Source organism: Sus scrofa, chromosome 1 (assembly GCF_054392235.1).
Source record: "Sus scrofa isolate SSC_HxYL_T2T_F1_AM1 chromosome 1, Sscrofa_HxYL_maternal_Yorkshire_Landrace_v2.0, whole genome shotgun sequence".
In the NCBI taxonomy this organism is placed as follows: Eukaryota; Metazoa; Chordata; class Mammalia; order Artiodactyla; family Suidae; genus Sus; species Sus scrofa.
Genome location: NC_139383.1, coordinates 279,077,973 through 279,089,242, shown reverse-complemented (window position 1 = coordinate 279,089,242; position 11,270 = coordinate 279,077,973). Strand labels below are relative to the sequence as shown.

General features: G+C 51.5%; 1 protein-coding gene across 1 annotated transcript; it reads right to left on the bottom strand.

The window, feature by feature from the left end:
* Positions 1-15: 15 nt before the first annotated feature.
* Positions 16-7,739, bottom strand: ARPC5L (actin related protein 2/3 complex subunit 5 like). Its single transcript, NM_001185134.1, is given in 4 exon segments — positions 16-78; positions 1,329-1,505; positions 3,402-3,474; positions 7,591-7,739. Coding segments are annotated over 4 exon segments (462 nt in total).
* Between the last annotated feature and the right edge of the window lie 3,531 nt (positions 7,740-11,270).

Genomic DNA, 11,270 nt, shown 5'->3' with positions numbered 1-11,270 from the left:
TTGTTTGTTTTTGTTTTAAACAGTCTTTCTTGCTGTAAGAACTCTTATAATGGAGCCTAGTCCTCCTACTGCTAATGCCTGTGGGGGCAGGAAAAGAAAGGTGTCAAATGAGACCTGGTTGGCCAAGGGGAGCCTAACTTATCAGGGGAGATGGGACCGTGCACTCCCAACATGCAGCAGACCCTCTGAAAAAGGATTCCTGGGCGAGGACAGTTAGGAGGTGCCAGCGGGGCCCACGTCCTATGGACAGAGCCCTGTCCTGGAACCAAGGGCCCCCAAGAGCTGCTAGCTGTTGAGGCAGCAGAACTGGGCCTGAGAACATTGTTACCAACATACAGAGCCCTCCAGTTTCCCTCTGACAAGCTGATGGTGACCAGCCCACAGGCGCAGCCCGAAGTGCTTAGACAGACACTAGCCCATTAAGAGCTGAAATGTCAGCAAGGCTGAGCACCAAGCTGCTTTACTTTAAAAGGGGCAGAGGGCTTGCCCAGTTCCCCTGAGCACCATGGTCACCCTGAGCCACTGAGCCTAGGAGCCCACTTTCCAGAGCGGGCAGGACACACCCACCAGCAAGACGGAAGTCCACACCCCAGCCCAGCCCTGAGGCTGCCCAAGCGACTGACCCCTCAGTGAGGGCCACGCCCTTAAAATTCAACAGAGCCTTTTAGGAAGGCATTTGAGTTGGTACTAGCCGGGTCCCCTTTAATGACAGGCAGGCTTCCTGGAGCTCTACTGGGCAGAGGACATTGGCACACAGGCAGGACACAGGCTTGATGAAAGGCCTTGCTTTTGTACTGACCCCAGCCAAGGTCAGGCACAGCTTTTCCTGCATCAGGTGGATGAAGGTCCTGCTGAGCGACTGCCAAGCTTTCTGGTACTGCCCGCTCCGGCCTGGGGAGGCTGAGGCCAGAGCAGGAAGCCCTCAGAGCTAACCAGAGGACGCAGCCCTGCATCTAAGACCCACAACTACCACTTCAACCAACCCAGAGGAAGTATTACAGAGCGCCAGCCACCAGCAAGCCTGCCCGCCTGCCTCTCACATGGACTCCCTGGCTACCTGACCACGCCGAGTCACCCACCCCATGCCTGCCTGGCGTAAACCAGCTGCTACGGCAATGGCGACTCTCAGAGACAGCAGACCCCCTACCACATACTTCCGTGGGAGAGGTAAGTGCTCAGATGTCCCAGGTTGCTTGAGGCATGGCCCCTTCCTCTCACATGCCTCTGAGACTCTCCTACGTTTGTTTTGGATAACCTGGTCTGCTGATGTGAACCCCGGGGTTGGGATGAGTCGGTGGGCTGCCTGAGCAGGCCATGGGTTCACATACCTTTTCATGCCACTGGAGTAACACTGCACTGCTGTTTTCTGTGGGCTTCTCAAACCCTTTATAAATGTACTTCATTAGCAAGTCGATGCCATTTCTGTCCAGTGACTGCACAGCCTGCTCAATTTCGCTGCTCTTAAAATTTGTAAGCACTTTCAGCACCACACCCTGGGCCCGTTCCTACAGAGGAAAGAGAGCGGGGAGGGAGGCTCAGAGCCATGGCCCAGGCATAGCCACGTCCCGCAATGCAGGCTCAGCAACACCAAACCAAGTAGTCAGAACTCATTAGAAACACTGCCCAATTTCTAACTCATCTGGAATGGTTAAAAAAATAACTAGGCTGAAATTCTTTTATTCATTTAAATTTCCAAGTATCCCAAAGTATTCAAAGCCAATAATTTATTCCACTTACTTGACGGGGACATAAGTGGTTTACTGGGGGAGGCATCACCACTTTTTTTTAGCTGCACCCACAACACACAAGAGTTCCCAGACCAGGGATCGAACCCATGCCACAGCAGCAACCCAACAAGCCACAGCAGTGACAATTTTGGAATCTTAACCCATAGCCCCACGTGGGAACTCCCAAGCATCATTATTTTTGATGGCACCAGCAAGGCCTTAAGCACTTTAAGATCATAACTGTGGAGATCTAGATTTAAAAAACAAACAGGAGTTCCCGTCGTGGCGCAGTGGTTAACAAATCCGACTAGGAACCATGAGGTTGCAGGTTCGGTCCCTGCCCTTGCTCAGTGGGTTAAGGATCCAGTGTTGCCGTGAGCTGTGGTGTAGGTTGCAGACGCGGCTCGGATCCCGCGTTGCTATGACTCTGGCGTAGGCCAGGGGCTACAGCTCCGATTCGACCCCTAGCCTGGGAACCTCCATATGCCGCGGGAGCGGCCCAAAGAAATAGCAAAAAGACAAAAAAATAAAATAAAATAAAAATAAAAAAACAAACAAAAACACATTTACTTGGCTGCAGCTTCCCTCTCGTTCACCCCAGGGTAACAAAGGGGCCATTCTGCTCCAGGTTTGAGAGGTGCAGCAATTGGTTACATCAAGATGCCATCACAGGGAGTTCCCGTCCTGGCTCAGAGGAAATGAATCTGACTAGTATCCATGAGGATGTAGTTTTGATCCCTGGCCTTGCTCAGTGGGTTAAGGATCCAGCGTTGCTGTGTGCTGTGGTGTAGGTTGCAGATGCCACTCGGATCCATGTTGCTGTGGCTATGGTTTAGGCCAGCAGCTACAGCTCCGATTTGACCCATAGCCTGGGATGGCAGACTCCATATGCTGTGGGTGCGGCCCGAAAAAGATGAAAAGTAAGTAAGTAAATAAATAAATATCTTAAAAGCTTTTTTTTTTTAAAGAGGCCATCACAAGATGGTGGAATTCCAGCTTCAGAGAGACCCCTGGGAGTTCCCATTGTGGCTCAGCAGTAATGAACCCAACTAGTATCCATGAGGATGTGGCCTTGCTCAGTGGGTTAAGGATTCAGTGTTGCTGTGAGCTATGGTGTAGGCCGGCAGCTATAGCTCCAATTCGAACCCTAGCCTGGAAAGTTCCATATGCCACAGGTGCAACCCTAAAAAGACAAAAAAAGGAGACCCCTTTCTCTGAACCAAATTTTAGATAGTCTCAGCAATGAGATTTTAGATGGCCTAAGTTCTGCAGTCTGCACAGCTATATCGTCTGCCTAGTTTTTAAGAGGCAGGAGATCATAAAAACCCTTTTGCAAATAAAGCCTATTCAATAGCTTATAAAAGCACTGCTACGTCCCACATGGCAAGCTAATTTATAGTTTTGTTCATCAGGAAGGGCTGGGCTGACTTCTCACCCCATGAGGGCCTGGTTCGGAAGTGAACGTTTCTTTGGGGAAACACTGACAGCTCTGGTACAGGAGCACCAGGAGGCTTTCGTGGAAACACTGCCCAGTGCCAATGCACTCTCCTAGCAGATACTCGCTGGTGCAGTGATGAAACAGATGCTGTCCAGAGCCCCAGCGAGTTCACACTGGACAACCACAGCCCTGGTCCCAACACCACCCAACAAGAGCTGCAGCTCGACCCAGTTTACCTTCACAGCTTGATTCTTGGTGTTGACGGGGGAGTTCCGTAAGGCTGCGTGAAATGCCCGAAGCATGTCCCCTGTGCATCTCCAGTTAAGGATGGCTATGCTCTAGCATGTCCATGCTTTTATTAATGAACTCATGTCAAAAAGAACTTGAGAGTCAAATGGCATCTTATCCACATCCACCCACCTCCCCCTGCAGCTTCCAAGCAGGCACAGCTTGATTAGAGGGTCACCTGCAGCTCTCCTGAGCCACACGGAGGGCGGAAGGGGTATTTCTACCAACCCTGCAAGCCCTCCTGCCACCCCTAAACCTTCCCCTTCAAAGCCAGTGTGGACACACACACAAGCATGCACTCTCTGGAAGGTAGCAGCAAAGCAACTGCCCCCTTGGGGAAATTTGCACAAAATCTGACTGAGCTGGATTGCACCTGCTCGGCACCAGCCACCATAAGTGCCCTACTAGACCCTCGTGATCACCGTGTGAAGTTACCATTCTCATCCTCTCTTCTTAAAAGGGAAGAATGAAGGCACAAACGGAAGTCTCCTAACTCTTAATCCAATGTTTGTCTCAGGTAAACTACTGAAGAAATTAAGATGTGCTAAAACTTTTATCTTCCAAGACCTATCCAGGCCAGTGGGGTCCCAACTGAGGGGTATTTAATAACCTAGAAGAGCCTTCTGCCAACAAAACGAACCAATCCCCCCCTACACACACATTTCCCAAACCTTAGTTGGAGTCCTGACACATGCTTTGCTGAGCTTAGAATACCCAGCACACAAAAGAAAATTACAATCTGGGTTAGGTCCCCAAAGGTGACACCTATTTTAAACTGAATTACATCAGCTGACTTTCATTTCCTCATCTGAAACACTGGCTTCAGCCAAAAGGCTTCAAAAATAGAACAAGAAATGGCTTCTACCCAATCGGGGTCTCTCCTCCTCTTCCTGCAGCGATACCCACGTGTGAACAGACAGCCTCCCTAGCAAAGCTGAGTCCCTGGTCTTCCCTAGTGAGGCCTCCATCTTGACTGAGCCGGGCCCATACAGCCAGGGAGCCACCCCTGCGGGCTCCCTAGCACCCTGCTGGGCTCTGACCTACCTTCCAATTTGAGGCAGCCCACTCTCCCACACCCCCCATATCTGTCAGCTTTGGAATTCCTTTTTCCCAGCCAGGTGAGGGCCAGCCTGATACCAGCCACTTATAACTTCTACCTCAGAACTCTTTTCTAATTTGGCATCCCAGAGCAATGAGCAGAGTCCCAGAGCCTTAAGAGGAAACGTGGGCTGGCACTCTTCACTAACCAGCATGGCTGGGAAACAAAATATTTCAGAAGATGAATGGATAAGGGTAGGATAACCAGTCCAGGGGGCAAAAAGAGTCACTGCTCTAGAGTTAATCTCGCTGTAGTGCCTGTCTACCAAGCATTCACTGCAGGTGTTGACAGGCAGGGCCACCAGCGGCTGAGGGGTCTGGGGAGCGAGGAGGGGCCTACCATTTATCAAGCCGGCCTCCGGACTCAGCGCCTAGTCACCTGTAGATCAGGGTTTCTCAACCACAGCACTGCTGACATTTTAGACCAGATGACTAATGTAGGGTCTACCCCGTGCATCATACAATTTACCAGCATCCCTGGCCTCTCTGCACCGGATCCCAGTAGCACCCCCCAAGTTGTAACGATCAAAATATGTCCAAAAATAGACAAATTTCTTTAGGGGGAGGAGAGGGCAAAATCACTCAAAACCACTGCTCTTGCCAGATTCCCGCTCCAAGGGACAAAAGGTACCTCAGCAAGCAAGAAAAGGATCTAGCGCTTAAAAATCCCTACAAGGGCTCAGAGACTGTGCCCAGGTGTTTTCACATGTAATCTCATCCCTGCTAACAGTTCTTTGTGACAAGAGTGATTATTCTGATTTTAAAGGCAATGAATCTGAGGCTCAAAGAAGGAAAATGACCTGCCCAGGGTCACAAAGCTACGCTGTCCAGGTGGCCTTCAAACCCAAGTATGCCTGATTCCAAAGCCAAGCTCTTTCTACAACCTCTGGCTGCCACGCCACGCACAGACCCTAGGTGCACATCCAGGACACTTGCTGTGTGTCCAGCCCTGTGCTGAAGCCTTCTGGCATGTTGTCCGGTGATGCCGCTGTTGAACCTGTAAGCCAAGCTTGGTTCTCCTCCCTTTCACAGAGGTAGATGCCGAGGGTCACAGAGCGAATGAGATCTGCTCAAAGTCACAGAGCCAGAGCATGACTGAGCTGGGTGTGTGCGGATGTGCAGCCCATGCTCCATTTCATCTGTGTGATCTCCCATCACCACAGGCCTCCCTCTACGCACTAGGACAGGCTTACTCCTCACACCCCCGTCCCCCATCAACGCCTATCCCTACTCCCCTTGCTCTGTCCTAAGACTCCCCTTGCTCTGTCCTAAGACTCCTAGAAACCTGTTCTATAGTTTATTAATCTAATGTAAATCCAATACCTGGCACACGGTAAGGACTCAGCAAATACTAGTTCCTTCCTCCTCCCTTCCTGGCCCTACATTTGCCAGGATTTCCGTTCTCATCTGCTAACCTCCCTTTCCCCAATCCCAAGAAGTACATCCTCCGTGGTAACCAGGTTTCTGACACTGCCATTAGTGAAGAAACTACCATCCCCTGCCTCCAAGCAGCCTCAAGGAACCTATCACATCAGAAGCATAACCAAGACATGACCTTTGATAAGTCCCTACAGCACCAGGACGAAGACAGCAGATAAACAGGCCTTGTTCTCCCCTTCTGTGGATGGTCTGAGCCACAGGCCTGACTCTGGAGCCCTTTCGGCAATGCCTGCCCACAGGCCAGGTTCTGCACCAGACTGCAGAATCAAGGTTCCCTCATGGGTACCTTCTCATAACTCCATTTCACCAATGGGGTAAGAAAGGTGATCCTGATGGGGCAGGAAATCCAAGTTTGAATCCCCATCTTTGAAAACACATTTGTTCAAACAAAAAATGTCTGAAGGTTTTTGTTTCAAGGCCCACTGGAGGAACACTGCAGGACTCCTCCCAAAGGCAGTCAAATGGGTTCGACTTGCCAAGCTGAGTCAAATGATTAAACACCCAGAACCTGATTTATATACAGTACAGCCTGAGCCTCCAACCTTGCCCTGGCAAGTGCGGGGGAGGGGTGGGCACTTCCTGTAACACTATTTGAATAAAGAAAAATCCTTCCTGTGAGAATAAGTCAGTTTCCTGTGCTCAAACTGCTAAGCGACCAAGCAGGCTGTGACAACCACCTCTATTTTTAATCTTGTTTTCTAAATGCTTGTTTTCTGTGACCACAGAAGACTCATTTCCAGTCGTGGGGCTCTACTTTTACATCTCACTTTACGTTGCCTGGTTTTTCTTAGCTCTAAACTACTAGTTTTTTCCACTGCTTTCTGAACAAGAAGGCTATTGGGGGGAAGGAGCCAAGACTCACTTGTTGAAAGTGGCTAAGACCATGGAGGTCCAAAGCCCAACGGTTGTAGGAAAGTACGAAGAGGTGAGAAAGAGGGGCATCAAGCTGGAACGTTCAGAACGATTCTGGGATGGGAGATGGAATCGCAGACCTCAGGGCCGGACTAAGGCTAAGGCTGCAGCCTTCGCTCCCACGTGGGTCCTTTCTTCCCCGAAGCCACCCACCCACCTATTTTCATGTGGTGCTGCAATCCAGCCCGAGAGGACTGTGTCTGGGAGCCGCCCTGGCCTCTCAATTACTCAGCGGTAGCTCACCTTGGCCCCTCCCGCCGATCAAGCCCGAGAATGGCCCTGTTTCCTGCCTGGGAGAGATGGAGTGACAGGGCACCCAAGGAAGGGCCAGCCTGAGAGGGATGAGGAGGCAAGGGGGAGGAAAGAGGAGAGGCCTCGCAGAGGAGGGGCCAGCCGAGCCAGACGCCAGTCCGGCATGCTGCTGGGGCCGCCGAGCAAGCCGGCCCACCAGGATACAGGGGCTCCAGGGGTCCGGGCCGGGGACAAGGGAAGTAGAGAGGCCGGGTGAGAGAAGTGGGGATGCCTGGTCCGAGGGGAGCTGGATCGGTAGGGAGCTGAGAGACTGACCTGAGGGAACCACGGATGAGAGAACTGGGGAGGTCGGCCTGAAGGGCCGGAGCCGGGGATGAGGGGAGTGGGAAGGCCAGGCCAAAGGGGAGCCCAGGCCGCCGCGCTGGGGAAGGATATTGCCGCAGGAGCCCGTCCACTTCGCTAGGGTCCGGGCCTGGCTCGGCCGCCGCCGCCGCCGCCTCCTCCTGCTCGTCCACGAATTTGTTCTCATCAAATTCATCGATGTCCACTCGACGGAAGCGCGAGGACAATGTGTTCCGGGCCATGGCGGGGGCTCGGCGCCCGCTCAGCCAGCTCCTCTCCGGGGCAGACCTCCACTCCACTCCGCTCGGAACCGGCTCCGGCTCGGGGGCGGGAAGCGGCGACCCGGCACCTCCTCCACCTCCTCCGCGCGCAGCCGCAGCTGCCCGCCCACTTCCGGACCACGCCGGAACCGGAAGTGCCGGTAGGAGGGATGGGCGGGGTGTGGCGGGAAGCGCCGAGAAGCTGTTCTGGAAGACGGCCTTGTGACTCTCTCCGGGACTCCTATCTTCGTGTAGCCTAAGTCTTCCTGACTGGGAAACAGGCGCCCAATCCCGCGAAGGCTCAGCACCTGGGCGGCGCCATAACTGCACTCTTCTTCGGCTTCGTTCCTGCACCGGAGGAGCCCCTGGCTCTGGAAGGGGCGAGGGCGTGCATGGTCGGGGACTCTGGGTGTCATCACTGTCCAGATTGAGGGGGCATGGGTCACCGGGAGAAGGGACCCGGCGCTGCCTGCCGAGTGCTGGATAGGTTTCTTGGAGAAGAAACCTATCCAGCTGAGGCCTGAAGGATGAGTAGTAGTTCTTGTGCCCAGGGAGTGACGTAGGGTTAGGAGAACGTATGGTCTCAGATTTTAGGAGTTTCGGACGCTACCTTACTGAGCTTAGAGGAGGTTGCTTTTGCCTTACTGTTGTAGTGACTCTTGTTAATGTACTGGGAGATTTTAAAGACGTTTAAAGTGTGTCCAGGGTGCTGACAAGACAGTGAAGGCATTTGGACCTCAGTATTCTGAGCCCTGCGCGTGAAGCAGTCACCTTGACCGAGGGGGAGGTGGGCAGGGATAGGGAGATGGCCCAGTGGCCACCCTTCTTGCGGAGGGCGAGGTCTTGGGGCCTGAGAAGTCTTGTCTGGCTGGAGCAGTAAGGGTCTCCCCAGTCTGAGATGGGGAAGGTTGAGCAGAGCACAAATACGGCAGAGTCAAGTGCTACTCTGTGGTGCGTGGGCTGTTGCTTGAGGGGTTCTGTTAATGAGCCTTAGCCTTAGACTACATTGGGTCTTCGTTTTCATATGATAGTACTCTTTTTTAATGAAGACCTGTAGTTAGTGAAATGACCCGTTTCATTGCTTCAAATACTTCTCATGAACTGTCTCTACAGATCAAAAAATTTTTGCCAGACTAGGATGCTATCTAATCTTGGGTGTTAAAGACAGACTCCAACAGGAGTTCCCTGGTAGCTCAATGGGTTAAGGATCCAGCAGTCTTACTCCTGTGGCAAGGCTTCTATCCCTGGCCTGGGTACTTCCGCATGCAAAAACAACAGCAAAAGACTCCTACAGTGGGATAGGTGCTGAATAAAAGTCCCAGGGGTCCTGGAAAACTTGCCTTTCAGCTCCATACCTTGAAAGAAATCTGTGTGACTCAGGCCACAATACAGCAGAAATTCATATTCCCAGAACATCCTGATCAGAAGGAACTTTAAGCCAGAAATGCTCACTTTTACAAGTAAGGAAAAAGTCCCCAAATAAACTGGTGAATGAAATAATGTCACTGGTTATGATCGTGGATTTCCATTCCAGTCAGGGAGGCAGAATTTTCAAAATCCATAGGATTCTATGTCAGGGATAACTGGTTGCTGAGGGGGAAAAAAAAAAAACCACACAGTTCCTGAGAATAACTTAATGGTCAAGAGGTGGCCCTGAGGAGGTGACACTTAACAGGGACCTGAAGGAAGTTAAGGAGGGAGCCAAGCAAAGGTTCAAAGGCAGGGCAAGCTTGGTGTATTCCAGAAACAGTAAAGCCACACTGGAGCAGAAGAGGGAGAAGAAATGAGATGGAAGGGAGGTGGGGGCAGGAGCTGCTGTAGGGTGAGGCTTTGTAGGCTGAAGAAAGGATGTGGTCTTGACAGGCCCTTGAAATTCTGGGCAGAGCAGTGACACAATTTGGCTCAAAATTGAAAAGGGTCCTTCTAGCAGCTGTACTGAGAACACATGGGAGCAAGAGCCAAACTGGTGATTTAAGAGGTGACACCAGTGGTCCCAGTGACAGTGGTGGCTCAGGCCTGGCAGGTGCCAATAAGAGAAATGGGATAAGTTTGGGTATTTTGAAGATAAAGGCTGTAGAATTTGGAAATGGATTGGATGTGGAATATAACAAACAGTAGTCATAGATGGCTTCAAGTTCCAAAAAGATGTACACAATCATTAACAGAACTATAAGCATTTAGAAAAACAGGACAGCCAAGTTCCTGTGCACCATTCAACTTCCATGTAAAACTAATCCTTACCAGCACTGTCCTCTGCCCTCTCTTCCCTAGTTCCCTCCACTTCCTGGAAGTCTTGCCTCATTGTGGTCTGAGGCAATGCTTCTTAATTCAATTCATCCAACAAGTATTCATGTGCTGGGCCTGGAGACTAGAAAAAATAAACCAGGTGTTCGCCATGGTTCCGCCCTTGGGGAACTAACTTCCAGGCTGGCTGTGGAGATAAACACATAACTTTCATTTTAATTCAGTGTGTTTGGAGCTAAAGAGAGGATTGCACAGAAAGCTTCAGACACAAGCAGAGGCTCCCTGGAGGTGACACCTGACAGCAACAGGGGGCAACCTGGCTTTAACGAGAGCTCTAAGACATGCGGATGAGTCTTTGTTAAAGGCAGTAGAGTGACACTAGAGCACTGACTGATACACATTTGCTGGTTGGAGCAAGGATAAAAGTGTCCAGTTAGAAAGCTTGATCACTTTCCCTTCCCTTTAGCTTTCAGGGCCCCCTCAAGTGTTCATTAAACTGGGAGCATTAATATGGATAATACTTTGAGCAATTGTTACACATCAGGTCTTGGACTAGAGTTTTACATGTCATTTTCCTGATCCTCACAAATACCACACTTCACAGGTGAGAAAACTGACACTCAGGGGAAGGGATTTGATTTGCCTAGAGTCTCAGCTAGCTCCAAGCAACAGAGTAAGAATTTGAAACCGGGTCAGGTTCACTAAAAAAGCCATGACTGCTCTTGACCTTACCACTGGCTGCCTCCACTAGAATATTTATGCAGTTGGATTATACCTGTCTGACCCCGGTCCTCCCCGCCCACCTTGAAGTTCAAGTTCCCTCAAGGGAGGGGGGCCATGTTAATTCATCTTTGAAAACCCCAACCTTCATCCCCTATATTCCGGAACACTGGTTCCTAGCTGGAAGTAGTGCAGACTGGGCGATCAGCAAAGATTTACCGAATGAATGAATGAAGAAATAAATGAATCCGTCTTCACTCTGCCATCTCTGGCAAATTGCCCCTCACCCCAGGCCTCGCTTACCCCACTGCGTTGCTCAGGGCATTAGACCAAATCTAAGGAAGAGGCGAGCACTGCTGGGCGGGGCTCCGGCTCCCCGGAGCAGAGCTGGACTGACTTTACCACTCATTACTCGCGGCGCGCCAGTAGGGCTGGAAGTAGCAGGGAGGAGCTGGAGCTCCCCGGCCGCGGAGCCACTGGCCACGCCCACCGCTACCCGGCAGTAGTTGCCGAGGTCAGCCCCGCCTCTTCCTCTTTCCCTCCAAGAAG